Source organism: Sphaerodactylus townsendi, linkage group LG05 (genome assembly GCF_021028975.2).
Source record: "Sphaerodactylus townsendi isolate TG3544 linkage group LG05, MPM_Stown_v2.3, whole genome shotgun sequence".
Taxonomy (NCBI): Eukaryota; Metazoa; Chordata; class Lepidosauria; order Squamata; family Sphaerodactylidae; genus Sphaerodactylus; species Sphaerodactylus townsendi.
In genome coordinates, this window is record NC_059429.1 from 54,842,241 (window position 1) to 54,859,623 (window position 17,383).

The 17,383-nt window shown below is 43.0% G+C and overlaps 2 protein-coding genes across 2 annotated transcripts in view; one reads left to right on the forward strand and one right to left on the reverse strand.

Annotated features, from left to right (window-relative positions):
- Positions 1 to 252: 252 nt before the first annotated feature.
- Positions 253 to 13,498, reverse strand: FPGT (fucose-1-phosphate guanylyltransferase). The gene is made up of 4 exons (XM_048497325.1): positions 13,373 to 13,498; positions 8,405 to 8,572; positions 6,674 to 6,766; positions 253 to 2,780 (listed from the first exon to the last, which is right to left on the reverse strand). Exons 1-4 carry the CDS (start codon positions 13,449 to 13,451, stop codon positions 1,336 to 1,338), a joined length of 1,785 nt encoding a protein of 594 aa, XP_048353282.1. The 5' UTR covers positions 13,452 to 13,498; the 3' UTR covers positions 253 to 1,335.
- Positions 13,499 to 13,524: 26 nt separating this feature from the next.
- Positions 13,525 to 17,383, forward strand: part of LRRIQ3 (leucine rich repeats and IQ motif containing 3) — a 52,821-nt gene continuing 48,962 nt past the window's right edge. The window contains exon 1 of the mRNA XM_048497849.1: positions 13,525 to 13,560. The gene's annotated coding sequence lies outside the window, so the exon portion shown is untranslated. The remainder of the gene's footprint in view (positions 13,561 to 17,383) is intronic.

Sequence of the window (17,383 nt, forward strand, 5' to 3'; positions counted from 1 at the left end):
CTTCAGTCCTCACTTGTGGGTTACTTTTTCACACAACGGGCTCTCAAAGACTACAGTGTGGTGTAGTGGTTAACAGCACGTGCATCTAGAAAACTGGGTTTGATTCCCCGCTCTGCCACTTGAGATGTGGAAACTTATCTGGTGAACTAGATTAGCTTGTGCACTCCAACATATGCCAGCTGGGTGACCTTGGGCTAGCCACAGTTTCTCAGAGCTCTCTCAGCCCTACCTATCTCACAGGGCGCTTGTTGTGAGTGGGGAAGGGAAAGGAGTTTATCAGCCACTTTGACTCTCCTTTCAGGAGAGAAAGGGTAGATATAAATTCAACTCTTCTTCCATTTTCACAGGCACCCTGCTGGCTCCTCCCACCTTTGCAAAACTGGGATCCAGCCTTCCAAACCGGGGCGGGGGGGGGTGTGCCTATGAAAATGGGGAGAACTCTTCCCATCTTCATGGACACCCTGCTGGCTCCTCTCCTTTGCAAAACCCAGGCCAACTTTGCAAATGGGGAGAATCTATGGAGATGGGGAGAACTCTCTCCATCTTCACAGGCACCCTGCTGCCCCTCCTTGCAAATCTGGAATGTTTGACAAGGGTGCATTTTCAGTGTTTGAGCCCGGTGCCATTTCCTGAAGATATGTCCTGTCTATGACTCTTGCTCTGGGAGGATTAGTTTTCTAGAATTTGAATTTTTTTGCGCAAGGGGCTTTATTGCTACTATTATTATATTTACTAGAAAAGTGAAGTGTTCAAAAAGCCTGACTTCCTATATTGTATTCCAGTCAGTTTTGCTACTCCTTCTCTCCTGCAAAAGTCACAAGGTGGAGCTTGGTTCATGCATAAAATATGGTATTGTGTTCTAAAAGCACTCACTTTTCAAGTTTCAGTACTCATCAGCAATTTAGAAAGACACTTTTAAGCACACAGGTTTTTTGGTTTCTTCAAAACAAACAATCCTGAGTAGGGGAATATTTCTGAGCTACTATTCATCATTTGAAAAACTTTTAAGTGGCTTGCAATCAAACTTCTAATTAACAAGTTTTGTTCCCCACTAGAATTAAAACCCGAAAATATAACATTCAAGAAAATTTGCCTCTTTATGTTTTTATAGATTTGAAATATTTCATTAATTTTTTCATCAAAAGAATAGTTTATCTGCATTTTTTGCATTATTAATGTTATGCTACAATAACATTACTAATGCAGTTTCATTATTTCTACTTCACTGAAACACAAAAAATGTGTACTGCATGGCACTGGATTTCTCAAAGCCTGAAAGCAATCAATCCTCTTCAAATTAAAGAACATGGAAAGCTGTACATTTTCATACATTTTTTACATATCAGATTTCTCTTTCAGTTTCTGCAGAGTAATTTCTTCGTAAAGTTGCTGTCTGAACCTCAACATGTCGTCTATGTCTTTGTAATGAAGCATTTCTTCAACAGACAATAGCTTAAAGCCATCCAGATGAAAAAGTGACATGTTCTTCACAGAGTTTAAAATTCTTAATGACACCTCCACTGAGCCATTTAAACTGGAGCAAACAGGGAAAATCCGAACTGTCCATAAACTTAAAGCTGTCTTATGACCAGAAAACAATTGGTCTGAAACACCCAGGCCCCAGAGCTTGAAGCATTCTATAAGGCTGATTCCAAAATAATGAAGTAAGTGTATATCAGACAACTTTGTCACATTCTTTTTCAAGTTGTCTTCTATACCAAACACCATGCTTGCATACATTACTTCTCCACCAATCCTCACACTTAGTGTTGTTATGAATGTGTTTGGTGGTAGGAGTGCTTTTACATCAATACAACAACCACTAATGATACTGTTAGTTCCCACAGAAACATCGGATCCCAGTCTGGAGTACTCAACTAATGAGCCCGGAGCAACAGAACTCTTGTGACTGAGTATGCTATGAATAATACACGCTGATTTCTCCAAATCTTCTGCACTCTTTGGACAGATGCTGAAAATGTTCGGCAGCAACCCCAATTCCCGTTTCAGCTTTCTATCAGAAGTGAAATGAAACAAGTATTCGTGGGTAGTCCCTATGTGATAGAATTTGGAGTTATTTAACAGTATAACATTGAAAGGCAATCCTTTCAGAAGACTGTATATTTTCTCTCGGATTTCCATGAAATGTGATCCTGCTTCTGAGGCGGCTTCTGTGTTTTTTATGTACTCTTCTGTTGCTCCAGGTCCCAGTGCCTGCAGAAAGTCACCATAGGCATCTATTTCACAGCAAAGCTTGCCCATTTGTTTATAAAATGTCAACAACAGTTTTGCAGTGGTGTGATCAATGTAAAACAGACTATCTGTATACACATGTTCAGAGTTCAATACTGAGTCTTCTATTCCTCCAGAAGGAGATGACTGACTCATTAAACATACTGCTCCAGACTGATACATGCTCTCAATGCTAGGCTTATGCAGGAAACGCTTACAAGACCGGTATTCAAGGTCTCCTTTTTCTGTCAAATGAGAAGATGGCTCCAATACAAATACACCATGAGTCATACCAATAGTCAAACTGGATGGGTGAGCTAATGCAGTAAATCCAGGTTGATCAAACCTGATGAAGTTTGTTTCTCCAGTATAATAAAGTTCAATATCATCTGCACAAGTAATCAGAACACCCGGATTCATCTGGATGGGAAAATCAATGTACATTGCCAGTTTTAAATCCAGCATCTGGTAAACTGGGTCCCCAAAAGGCAAAGATGTGAAAATTTTTCCCAGGACACTTGCATTAGGTAAACGTTGACTATAACCACCTTAAAACAAACAAACAAGAACATATATTATTGTATATAATGCCCAAATATGTTAATTTACATGAACACAGTTTAACAGACTTCAATCACATTTTAGGGTCCAATCCTGATGGGGGGGAATACCTTGGGGGAGCAGTAGAAGCTCATGCCAGTGTGTTCGCCCATCTTATTGGCATGAGGGCACCTATGCTGGTAAAGAGAGCAAAGATGCTGGTGTGTAGGCGCCCTATAACCCTGCAGAAACCAAACCTGGAAGTGCCTGCTGCTTGGGAATTATACCGGCATCTGAGAGCATGCCAGCACAGCGAGGGGTGGGCTGAGAGTGTTCCTTTAGTTGGCTTCTACCAGGGTTTCAGCCTAGGACTGTGGTGGCGAACCTTTGGCACTCCAGATGTTATGGACTAAATTTCCATCAGCCCCTGCCAGCATGGCCAATTGGGGCTGATGGGAATTGTAGTCCATAACATCTGGAGTGCCAAAGGTTCGCCACTACTGGCCTAGGAACATCCCCCCTCCACAGCTGCACACTACCAGAAAATGTAGAATCTTTTTTTTGCAATGGGACTTTTTGGGTGGCAGGAGGGTTTTTCAATTTTTCTTCTTTCTGCGCCCCCTGAAGCCTTTTCGGAGGCAGCATGGTGCCACCTTAGCTATGCTGTCCCCAGCCACCAGGGAGCTCCCCGCCAATCCATACTGGGCTGTTATTCATGTTTTTCCTTCTGTGTGAAGTGAGGAAAGTTGTCACGAGATAGTTTTTTCTGTTATTGATGCCTACTTCTGGAATATAGATTTTCAATAGGAGGCAATGTCCCCCCCTCTGGCTTGATCAAGCACTTGTTTGAAGTCCTCCTTTTTGTTTTTACATATTGGTGGTTTTATGCTGATTACTGCAGTTTTTATTAGTTGTGTTTTATTGTTCAATTTTACTGCAAACCATTTTGAGCCCACCAGCTGAAACAGTTCAAGACTGGATCTGTTCTACTGCAACTGCTCAGCCAACACCCATTCAATAAACTTGCCCCAAAATGGCAAGTTATAGATTGTCCTATAGTTAGCAAACACTTGATCATCCAATGTTGGCTTTTTCAACAACAAGAGCTAATCACTGCTTCCTTAACTACTTCAGGTATTAATCACTGATTCCTTAAATACTTCAGGTACTTGATCCTGCTTAACATTATGTGTAGCAGCTTTTTGCAAAACTGCATGAGCTATGATGGACAAGAGTCCAAGCTAGATGTAGTATGTCTCACAGAACCCAAGCCTCTGTTGATATCCCTCAGAAAGAGAAGACTGAAGAGATTGCTACTGCCAAAAGTAAGTTGGCATCCAGTTCAGACTGGATCTTATCAGAGAAGAATCATAGAAACACCAAACCAAAAGGCTAAAATGCTACTTGTCTTTGACTCCATTGTGGAAGTTGTCTATCCCAAACCACCAAATAACTGATCTGCATGTGATTTGGCTGACACAATGAGAGCAGATATTGCCACCTCATAGACTTTCTAATGAACTCTGCAGTGTGTTAGATTTAGCATGAGTTTTTCACCACCACTGTTCCAGTTGTCTCCTAACCATTCTCAGATGCCTCAACTCTGAGGAAAATTACAGTGAAGGAACCCTACAAGACGCTAGGAGATGGCCCCAGGATAGAACCCTATCAACCATCAGTGAGGGCCTGTCATTCCAAGTCCCCACCAATGACTCAACAGAGTCACCAACAAGGTTTCTAATATCCTCCAGGGCATCTTGGAATCTATAAATTTCCAATGCAGGAATAGCAATTTTCAAATATGGCTAATGAACAAAAAACAATGTGAAATAATAAGCTTCCCAGTTCATTCAAGTTGAGAACAGAGAGGAACTGGAAAAGACAAAATAATAATAATTTAAAAAACAGTCGTCATAAGCAGGACATTTCCTGCCTGTACACAGTTTTCTGACACCCAAGATACTCATCATTCTGATACCAAAGGCCTTAAATAAGATACTAGTTCAAAATACTGAGTACGCAAGGTGATATTTTACAAATAAACAGATAAAGGAGATGAGTCTGGGCCATGGGTACACAATTATGATGATGACGACGACAACAACAACAACGACGATGATGTTTTGTATACCGCCCTCCCCCTAAGGGCTCAGTTAAATGGACTGTGTTAATTGTATTGTCGAAGGCTTTCACGGCTGGATTCAACTGGTTGTTGTGGGTATTCCGGGCTGTGTGGCCGTGGTCTGGTAGATCTTGTTCCTAACGTCTCGCCTGCATCTGTGGCTGGCGTTACGAACAAGATCTACCAGATCACAGCCACACAGCCTGGAAAACCCACAACAACCGGACTATGTTAACTTGAGCAGACTTTCCTTCAGCTTCTGTAGCAATGCTAATATATAGCAATTCATTCATAAGCTATTCAGTTCAAATAGTATGTTTTTTATTTAATTCATAATCATGCCTAAACATACATGTGAAGCATACATACTAAGGAGAAAGATGCACAAGCTCAATGGAACTTACTCCTGAGTATTATTTTGCCACTTGTTTGTCCTTCCCTTCCTCCAGTTAACTCAGAAGGGCAAACATACTTGGCATTGCAATTCAAATGTTAATATTAAAAATGAATGCTTAAAATATGACTGTCTCCCTTACTTCCTTTCATAAAAAGTCCCTCATCATAAATAAAATTTGATGCATTGCAATGTTATGTATTATTGGTTGTACTATTATTTGATGTTGTTCACGCTCTGAGCCCTCTGGGGGAAGGCGGTATACAAATTAAATTTAACATAACATAACATGTATAAGGTGAACAGATTCCATAGTTTATGTTGAGGATATCTTTGCATGACCAGTGTATCTGCAATAAGACATTCTGACAATTTGAACAATTTAAAATGTATAAGTTCAGTCGGCCAAGGTACCATATGCACGGCCCTAAACAGACATACAATGAATTATTAGGAGAGTTTCATAATTACAAAAAGGAGATAAACTCTTCAAGACCAAATCAAAACCAGTACCTCTTGCACAAAGTTAACATTGCTTAGAAAATAAGCGTAACTATAAAGTCACTCCTCAATTTAAAAAGAGAATGCCCCAACTTGCATTGCACACTCTGCATTATCCACAATGGGAACTGTAATTTGCTGGGCAAACAGCAGATCTTCAAAGTGTGAAGAAAGTAACTATCAGTGTGAATGTTCCACTGTATGCTCAGATCCAGTGCAAACTGATAATATAGTTCTACATATGATAACTGTTTCAAGTACACTGAAATGTCATCACATGCTGAAGGATTGTGACTCCAATACCATGCATCACAAACAAATTGAAATCACTTTTGCAGCTCTAGTTATAGTTGAGAGAAACTTTGTTAAATGTTGGTACTGATTGGTTCCTAAACTTTTGCTGTCACACATCCCTTTTGAATGAGCTTATGACTTACACCTCCCATGAATCTGGCCTATAGGCGAGGTGAGTTTGCATATTTAGGGCTTTTTTCATTCACAGCCTAAAATTTGGACACAAACACAAACTATGAAACAGTTTTGCGGAAATACATTTTGTGAATGTTGTCTACGTAAAATATGAATAAAACAACTTATAGTTGATAGGCAAATCATACCTCCCCAGGACTCTGTCTGTACCTTCTCTGGGGAGATGTATTCCACAGATTAATAACCCCAGCTCTAAGGTGAAAGTATCTAGAGGGCAGCTTTAAAAATCTTTCCAGTCTATAACGTTGGGGTAATTTAACTTAAACAAACCAATCTAATTTGAATCTTATTTCACATCAGGGGAAATCCCAGTTCATCTTCATTATTATCTTATTCTCAAACTTTTTTTAAAAATACATAATGCAAGACAAGTGCAATTCAAAGGAAAATATTACCAGAATGGATTAATATGACAGTAAGAGAATCCCATTTATCACCATAATGCTCTTCCAAACACTGAAGAACATGAAGGGTTGATCCACCATTTCCTAAAAAACATGAAATTCTTTAGTTTAGAAAGGACAATGTTTGAAAACAGCGTAAAATTCAATTTGTACATTGACTCATCTCACAGGGATAGTGGGAGATAAAATAGGAACACTGAGGTACTGTCTGGAGCAGGTCTGGAGGCTCTTAGAAGATGTGAGATACAAATGTGATAAAATTTAAAAAACCAGTTTTATATAGGGGAAAAGATATTGCAGATGCCTGTTAGAATTGCACCTTTTCTGATAACTTACGTTTAATTTTAGGCCATTGACGTAAATGCAAAATATTTGCATACCTTACTTCAGATATCGATTTTCAAAAAATGGTGCTCTACTATTACATACCGTGTTTTTCTGAAAATAAGACAGGGTCTTATATTAATTTTTGCATTAGGACTTATTTTCGGGGAAATACGGTACCTTCACAATTCATTAATGCGGGCTTTTGGCAACCAGTTGCTTCCTCCATCACAAGCTGCATCTTCATTGGCAGGAAGAACAGGGCATTGTCTGCGATTGTGATCTGTAACTACTACTAGGGCTTATTTTTGGAGGATGGCTTATATTTTAAGCATCCTCCAAAAATCCTGAAAAATCATGATAGGGCTTATTTTCAGGGGAGGGCTTATTTTCAGGGAAACATGGTATGACTGCAATCTCCATATAAAATTTGCAAAAATACAGAATTTTATTATGGTTGTAACCCAGAAAGTATGGACCTTCCCTCAGTTGGCAGTGGGGAACTGTGACTGCTTGTATGGGGATGCACTACTAAAAATTATAACCTCTTTCTGTTAACTCTGAAACCCAATGACTGCCATGATGTAAACATTATTCATCAAGTCATTCATGACATGTGAGAAGTGACCATCATTTGCATGATCGATGGAATGAACAATCCACTGAGAGTAGTCAGTGACATTTTTTTAAAAAAATGTTTCACACAGAATCAGTACAAATTGTAGAGAATAAAACAACCAATGATTGTGTTAGCCAGCATTTCATATTCTCATTTCTTAAGATATTTTAGATGTAATGCTGACTAAAGGGTTGCCACTAAAAACAACTCCCACCATCCAGTTCCTCTTCCTAATGAAAACAGTTTTGTAATCCAAGTCACCATAAAATTTGATGAGAAGGCATTAACAATAATACCTAACCTAGGATAAACCCTAATGGATCTATTCAGCTACTATCATCCAGAAGAACATCTGACTCATTCATAGTGATGGGAGTTACACATTTGAATCAAAAGAATAATAATAATGGTATTTGAACATATTTTTGGATATTTAATTAATATAATTAGTTTCTAATGGCATTCTGGAAATCTTTCAGCAAAAAAGATACAAATGTGCACCAGAAAGAGAACCTTTTTGTCTGTCTGAAAATTAATCAAATTATAGTGTGTATTTAAACTACAAACTGGCTGAGTTTCTCTCACCAGATGACTGAAAAGTTAGAGACCTGCAAATGTAAGCCAATATCCAGCCATCCCCCCACCCCCACCCCAAGCCTCCTAATATAAATGGAAGTAGTTAACTGTGGTTTGATTATAATTATTCTGGGGGTTTTCTGGGGGTTTTCCGTGTAGAAATTTGGTTCTAACATTAACAAGATATGCTGTAAAGAACCTACCAATTTTTTGTCCAGGAGGATCTACTAAAACACAGTAATGAACACCAAGAGGTAGCTCCTTTCTCTTCAGCTTTTCTGATAACTGTTGCTGGTATGCAACTTCCTGTTTTTTGTCAACTGCTGTTATTACAACCACATCCCAGAATTCTCCAGGTAGTACTATTTTACCTGTTTGAAAAGAAGAACATTATTATATGAGACAGAAAAGTTGCTTAAGATAATGATGGCCTGAATGCATGTTGACTCTATTAGTAAAATATATTCTCTCCAATTAGATACTGGAATTCTGACACCCCCAGTCAACTTTGCCTATCAGAATAGATGCTGTAGCTTGTCATGTCTCTCAGTCTTTCACCCATTTCCTTTACATACCAGTTAGCCCAATATCCCTTTCATATCTCCAAGAAAACTATAATTACACACTTGGGACCCTTCTGCTCAGGCCAATAAACCCAGGCTGGGGACAGGAAAAAACCAGTTTCGGGAGGGAACTTCGCACAGCAATCACCCCTAAAGCAAGGCTGCCCCATGTTAACTCCCCCAAAACGGGTATTTTGAGAATCACACTATCTGTGATTCTTTCGTTTTAATGCGGGTTGCAGCTGCTCATGAGCAAATGGCTGCCCAGGAAGCGCTTTAGTCGGCCACGCTTCACTTTTTTTTATAGTCCCCACCTCTCAGCTGTGTAGCCACGCAGACACAGGGACATCATTATGGCTGTGGAAGTCAATGCCTGTCTGCCTACGTAGCTACACAGTGGAGGGAGGTAAGTAGCAAAAAAACCCTCACGAAGGCACGACAACAACCTGCATTGTTTCTGCAGGCTCTGTTCGCTGCCTGCATGGAGGCATGCGACCGCAAAAACAGGAGAGCAGGTTACTTTATCCCAACTGCAACCTGCTCTGCCTGTGCTGTGCAGAAGGGGCCTCGGATAAGCTACTGCTTTTCACCTACTTGTATTTCTTTCTTGCCCCCAAGCTCACCAGAGTCCACATTCAGCAGCCATCTGATATGATAATTTTAATTATTGTCCATTCATACTGTCTTTGTTACCTGTAACATCATACTTTCTTTCCCTTTCTTCCAAAACACATGAATCAATGTGAAATGTTTGTTCTGTTCTATAATAGTGACACCACTGCTAAATGGTACAGAATGGTTCTTGTAGTTTTCTAAAGGATGCACACTGTGGGGCAAGTTACATGTTATAATCAAACACATCAATTTCATTATTATATTATTAGTATATTACTCTTCTGCCCAATTTTGGCCCTTAAGATGCTGAACCATTAAGAGAATAAAAATGAACTTGTAAAAATGTTAGGAACAAGATCCACCAGACCACGGCCACACAGCCCGGAAAATCCACCACAACCAGTTGAATCCTGCCATGAAAGCCTTTGACAATACACTAATCCTAGTACATTGCTTTTTAGATATCTTATCATATTGACTGTATCGACTCACACTTTATAATGTAATCCACTTTGAGCCTCAGTGAGAAATGTGGACTGTATGTAGTAAATAAATAAAACGTACAATAATGACAAGATCTCTCTTAAAAAGTCACTTCTGGAGGGAGCGCCTGGTACCTGAGAAATGACAGTTTGTGTGCTTAATCCTTTTTTCCTAGCTACCACTTCTCGACTAGAGTCGAGTTGGTCCTTTACATACTGATGAGGAAGAACAACTCACTGAAATTAGTGAAATCTGCATCTCAGCAAGCATACTTACAATTGCATACAAATTTTTCCACAATTTTTTTTTCCCCACAGGAGCTTCAAATCAAAATATGAATTGGACTTCTACTTCCCTATTCCTCTCTAATATCAACTGGATGTTCCCAGAGCAGCTTTTAGAACAAGGAAGTTCTATGCGTTTGCTTTTAATGCATATTTTGGCCTTGTGTGCATGTGTGTGTGTGCGCCAACAAGTCACAGCTGACTTATGGGAACACTACCGCTTTTAAGGCAAGACATTCACAGGTGGTTTGCCATTGCCTACTCCTGCTTAGGCTGAGAGAGTTCTAAGAGAAATGTGACTAGTCCAAGGTTACCTAGCAGGTTTCAGGTAAAGGAGTGAGGATACACAAAAAAATGGTATTTCCAAATCATAACCAGGTCTGTCTTATGCTTTTAAAAGCACCACTGAACTCAAAAACAAAAAGGCTATGACTTATCCTTGGATCAGTCACATTCCCAGTCTGCCGCTCTTACAGGATTGTGAGGGTAAAATGAAGGGCAAGAGAATGATATAAACTGCTTTTGGTCTCCAATAGCGTAGGTGAAGTTAAATTTAAAAAAAATGTGACTTTCATTATCTTCATATTTCTTGGGTTCTCTATTTATTATAGTATGCAGGTTGGGTGTTTTGCGCAGTAAATGGGAAAGGCAACAGAGCTTAGGACAGATTCGTATATTACTTCTATCATATGGAAAACTGTTGAAAAATCTTTTTGTATAGTGGCAGTTTCTGCCCGTAGTATTTGCATACCTCTAATCTATCTGATCAGTCTTCCTGGCTGGAGATGCAATTCAGCTAATCCACACAGCAAATGTTAGAACACCCACATGGAGATATAGCCATACAGAAACATTTCGGTAGCCTCATGTGTGAGCTGTCAGTCACATTTCAACAAAGGGATCTAGCCTTCTCAGTCCCTTTAACACCTGGGTTTGCTCAGATCTGATATTAGTGTTTGCTGCACTTCAAGTATCAAGAAAACCTGTGAAAAATCCATTAATTGCTGATTATCTTCAAAAAGTTACAGCTCTTTGTCACAAGCTGGGAAAGGTTCTCTGAAGGTGACAAGGGGAAGATCTCGTTGCCTTCTTGAGGATGTAATAATGTATTAATGCAAGGGGAGCAGACAATGCCTAAGTGCCTGGCTACCTATTCAATCTTTTGGCAAACCAAATTTTCCTCTACTAACTTAAGAGGAAGGGAAGGTTGCTTTGTTTAAAAAAGTAACAGCTATCCTAAGAACACTTTCCTGAGAGTAAGCCCCACTGACTAGACCTGAGTGTGGTTCTGCTCTCTGTTCACCTTATGCTATGCCTTTCAAAAGACTAGAAAAAAATTCCTTGCTGCAGGGAAGAAGCCAATTTTGTGGCCTTGCTTGCTCCTGCTGCTGAAGTTTGTTGTTATTATTTTTAGACTTTTTGGTAGCTATTGGAGGACGAGAAGTACATATTTACAGCTTGAGCGTGTACAGCTTGAGAGTTAACTGATCGCTCCCTTTATAAACATTGGAAAATATTAAAACACAAGTTGTAAGAAATAACTTCTTTCCTCGGAAAGGGAAACTCTTACTCATCTGATGTTCTACCAAAAGCATGATCCCATCACATTACAGTAACTTGCATGCCTGTGCTTTCAGGTAGATGACGACTGAATGTAGAGATAGAAGAGCTCCAACTGGGCCATGAGCCTGCTACAGGAAGCAAAGAACTGTGATCCAAACAGTTCCTCTTCTCTCTGTGCTGTCACACCATCAGAAGCGTAGCACCAACAGGGACATCGGGCGGATAGTCCCAAGCACTGCGGAGGAGGAGGCGTCGGGCAGGGGAAACCCCCTCTGCCCAGCAGTTGGGCAGTGGGGAAATGGTGGCCACGGCCTGCCCGGTGCTGCCGCCTCTCGCACTGCGGGAGGCAGCGGCGCCAAGCAGGGAAACCAACTCTGCCCAACGGAGCAGGCAACCACCTGCTCCGTGGGACTGAGGGGGGATGGCAGCCGTGGCTTGCCCGGTACCACCGCCTCTCACGCTGTGGGAGGCAGCAGTGCCGGGCAGAAAAACCCGCTCTGCCCAACGGAGCAGGCAACCGCCTGCTCCTTGGGGCTGAGGGGGGTATGGCGACTGCGACCTGCCTGGTGCTGCTGCCTCTCGTGCTGCAGGAGGCAGCGGTGCCGGGCAGAGAAACCCGCTCTGCCCAACGGAGCAGGCAACCGCCTGCTCCTTGGGGCTGAGGGGGGGATGGCGGCTGCGACCTGCCTGGTGCTGCTGCCTCTCGTGCTGCGGGAGGCAGCGGGTGCTGGGCAGAGAAACCCGCTCTGCCCAACGGAGCAGGCAACCGCCTGCTTCATGGGGCTGAGGGGGGATGGCAGCTGCAGCCTGCCTGGTGCCACCGCCTCTCGCACTGTAGGCAGGGAAACCGCCTGCTCCTTGGGGCTGAGGGGAGATGGCAGCTGCGGCCTGCCCGGTGCCGCCGCCTCTCGTTCTGCGGGAGGCAGCGGTGCTGGGCAGCGAAACCCCCTCAGCCCCACAGAGCAGGCAGAGGGGGGATGACGGCCTCCAAATTTTCTCTCCCCCATGGATCCCCATGCCGCACCATCAACCTAGAAGGTAAGGTAAGTGGTGATGCGGGGGGGGGGGGAGGGTGGACGGAAAACAGCTTTGCCCAGCTATGCCTCTGCACACCATAAGCATCAGTATTTCTTTATCAGAACAGAACCTAAAGAATTGGACAATTTAAGAGTTTACAACTCACTGTATTGCTCTGCTCAATAGAAACCCACTGTATTGATTGGGCTTTGGTCTTGTTGCAGACTCGCATGGGGCACGGTCACTACGCCAGGACTCACAGCCCTCTTGGCTAAACATCTGCTGTTCCAGGCTAGTCTGGCAGGGTAGTGTCCCCTTTACCCCGTGCCCCCATTTCTTGCATAAGTTACAAGGATATTAAAAATATTATTGCACAACTCTGATTGATTTTAATACACTCCCAAAATGTGAGCGATAAAAGAAACTATTGCTATGGATCATGCTCGGAAACCTGGCCCTTTAGAGTGGCACTTGCAGTCGCTCCGCCCCCCTTCCCCCTCCCAAGAGACTGCGCTCTCCTCGAGTTTCCCCGCTCTCAAGGCCAGTCCCCAATCCGGGGAAGGAGGTGAACCAAACAAGTGTAGTCGGAAGCCAGTGACATAGCACCAAGCCCCCTGCCCCCTGCCCTGGCGCAGTCCAACTGCACCTCTGAGGTCTGCGAACTTCTCCAGCCGCTTCTGAGTGGCTCGTTGCAACAAAGCCTCCGCCTCTGCACCAACCAGCATGGCGCCACCGCTCCCGCAGGCGTCTGTCGCTTCCGGAGTGAGAGACCTGAGGCCACCTCCCCTTTCCCGCTGACACGCGCAGAAGGTGGAGAGGAACTTGGTTGCCTGGGTAACCGGCTTCAGTTGCTGCTCCTTGAGGTTCTCCTTGTGGTGCTTGGATGGGGAGGGGGTGGCGAGTGGATGTCGTTTCTGCTCCAGCAGAAACAGACTGAGTTAGTTCAGGGAGAGAACCCACGGAGTGAAGCTCTAAGATGGGTCTCGCTCACAGGCACATGCTGTAGACAAAGGTGAGGGCAAAGTCTTTTAGTAGGCTTCCAAAGTATAGTCTAGTCAGAGCAGACGTTTTCATAAACATCAGAATTTCTGCCAGATTGCATAATGTGGGCATCTGTATGAGGTATTAGGTTGCTGAATATATACATTACACACTGGGCGGATTAGCCATTAGACTTGCTGAGAAGAGACCAGGGGCCACCCCTCCATTAGAGCCAGGCAGAGGCATAACTGGGCAAAACTGCGCTGGGGGCGGCCTCCACGTTTTCTGCACGCCACCACTTACCTTATCCTGCAGGTATGATGGTGCGTGGGGAGGCAAAAAACGCAGATGCTGCCATCCCCCTCGCAGAGCTTTTTTTCCCTGCTCGGCACTGCTAGCTTCCGTGGCACTGAGCAGGCCGCTGCCATCATCCCTCCTCTACCCCATCGGGCAGAGGGTTTTTCCCTTGTTCAGCGCTGCTGGCTCCTGCAGCGCAAGAGGTGGTGGCACTCAGTGGGCCGCTCCCCCCATCCCGCCTCTGCCCCACGGAACAGGTAGCCGCCTGCCTGCTCTGTGGGGCAGAGGAGTTTTTCCCTGTTCGGTGCAGCCAGCTCCCGCAGCACTAAGTAAGCCGCCGTCGCCATCCCCCTCTCTGCTTCATGGAGCACCCCAGCTCCCTATGGCAGAGGGGGGTTTCCCCTGCTCGGTGCTGCTAGCCCCCGTGGCGCGAGAGCCGGCAGCACCCAGCAGGCAGTTGCCACCATCCCCCCTCTGCCCGACGGAGCAGGCCGCCGCCACCATCCCCACTCTGCCCCATGGAGAAGGCAGCCACCTGCTCTGTGGGGCAGAGGAGTTTTTCCCTGCTTGGCGCTGCTGGATCCCGCAGCGCGAGAGCCGGCGACACCGAGCAGGCCGCTGCCGCCATTCCCCCTCTGCCCCATGGAAAAGGCAGCCACCTGCTCTGTGGGGCAGAGGAGTTTTTCCCTGTTTGGCTCTGCTGGATCCCACAGTGCGAGAGCCGGCAACACTGAGCAGGCCGCTGCCGCCAACCCCTCTCTGTCCGATGGAGCAGGCAGAGTGGTTTTTCCTCTGGAAAAATGCCTGTATTGGACTTTATGGCATATTCGGGAGTCTCTTTCCTAGATCCTTGCACTTATACAGGTTCTACTCTTGAATCTCAAGGAATTTTCCAACCTGGAGCTGGCAACTATCAAAAAGGGTAGGTGATCACTATGGTGAGGAACAGAAGGAGGTGAGTCACCCTTCCAGGTGAAGGATGGGAATGGCCAGCCAGATTCACTCCAAGCAGAGCAGCAAGGAATTGGGCTACAGAGCCCTCTGGCAAGGAAAGAGACAGGGACAACTTTGCCTCACCATAGGATGGAACATTTGGCTGGATGGGATGGTGCTGCCTTGCCTGGCTTCACCATGAGATGGGACTGAGGACCCATATGGGGCTACATTGCCTAACCTTGTCTGATTAGCAGAAAAGGGCCACAAGAGGAATTAGCTGTAAGACAAACAACGCTATCTCCACAGCCCTTTTCTGCTAGTGAAAGTGCACAGGGTGAAAGGGAGGGAATGATGAAGTTTCTCCTGCTGCTTTACATACTATTTTTAAGGTATGTGCTGGGCCACACATTAAACATGAGTTACATTCCCCCAACCCGATTTGTGTTTAATGCATTGTCTAATCAGACCCTTACGCCTCAGGGAAACAAGTTTTAAACATTACCAGAGGTAGAAGAAACAAGGAGGTTCAGTAATAAGACCTATTAAACCTATTTGCAAATAAAAAAACACTGTATCAGCCTAAACATCTGTATACCCAAGTCCTTTGTCCAAACATTGACTAGTTTAGTCTGCTTAATCACAAGCAGACTCTGATATTTAGAGTCTCCCCCAACTAACACTTTTGATATGCAAACCTGCTCTGAACTTTGATGACTTTTCAGAAGTTACAGTGAACTCTTGTGCATATGTATATCCGTAAGAGAGAGCCAACACATGTTCACTTTACCAGTTAAACTGGGATGCAGTACCTGGATAAATGTGGGGATTATATTACATGTTCGGTTGTTACATGAGTTGACTGTAACATGAGCATTACTCAATGAACATGCAAATAACAAATTGTACACTGTAAACTGATGGTACATGAGCTCACTGTAACTTGTGAAGGTTTCCCAGCTTCTCACTACTTTCCCATCTAGTGTATTCAGTCATCTACGGTTCCTGATTGGATGTTAACTGCTCTGCCCACCCACAAACAGATTTACAGAGGATTGGAGGTTTATAGAAAGTGGCAGGATGTCTGTACATCTGTCACAGTCCCCCAGAAACGACATGTCTGAGTGGGAACCAGAGACTGTAAACTTGAAAAAATTAAATATTGTCTAAAATGTATTTACTTACAAGAGCCCAGGATATCTCTAATTTACTAGGAATTAAGCTAATCATGACTAGGAAATATCTAAAGGAAGAGGTAGTTTACACAGAAAGCTAAGAGAGGGTCACTGTCAATAATGACCTACTGCAGCGACTATCTCTACTTTGTATGTATGTGTTCTCTGCCACTGAGGGAAGATGGTGCTTGCATGACCCTGCCCACCAAACTAATTCTTGAGTTTCCACCAGTATAGGTTTTTGGCTGGAAGAGAATGAGTATTATTAACTACCTGTAGTGAGGGGAATTTTGTCATCACCTTAAAACACCATTTACCTAGTGTACACCATTGACCTAATATGTTTTGTTAGGTCCTAACCTAATAGGACCTACCGGTAATTTGTTTTGACCTAATGTGTTTTGTTAGGTTCACAAATATATTTCGTACTGAAGTTACAAAACAAGTGTGTCAGTTGATGTACTTCAATTATTTGTCCTTTTTCTAATGAGATTCAATTTGTAGTGCTCAAATAGGCATGCAGTAGTCTTACATTGATTGAAGAGACTGTGATACATTCGTTGGTTAAGACTTTTTCTACATTGCTCACCTTATAATGTTATGGCTTTTTATAGGTACTCTTTCTGGGGTTTTTTAATTTGAAAAGTCAGATCAAGTCTAGTCTGTAAAGGATTATAAAAGTACAAAGTACAAATTAAAGAAAATGAAGAAGTGGTGCCCTTTGATATGGTCTCACCATACACAAATCCTTCAATAAAGGAAATCTTAAACTTAAGACCTAAACCTCTATAAAGAATTGCATGAAAATATTATGAAACTCTACTTTTGCCCCTAACAAAAAGGCAATTTTATTCAGACCTTACAATAAGGAATGAAATTGTAGGTGCTCATGGTGTCCTTACCTCAAGAATAAATTTCTGAAACTTATTCAGTAACCCAGTAAGCATAAATCTGACATCTTTTAAACCCATATAGCATGTACTGACATGAAGTAGGTTTATGAAAAGCAATTTAAACTGTAGCCTGCTTTATTTTATTTCTCACCCAGTTAAGGCTGAAGAAAATATGCATGTCCACTTTAATGACAACTGTCCATTGGCTTAAGGGATTCTTAGATAGGGTATTGGGTTAGGAGACTGCACTTTTAATTTTTAACAATTCAATTTAATGATGGTTTATTTATTCATTTAGATATGTTTGCCCAACTTTTCTTCCCAATGTGTTCATGAACACATTACAATACCATTCTCTCCTCCATTTTATCCTCACAA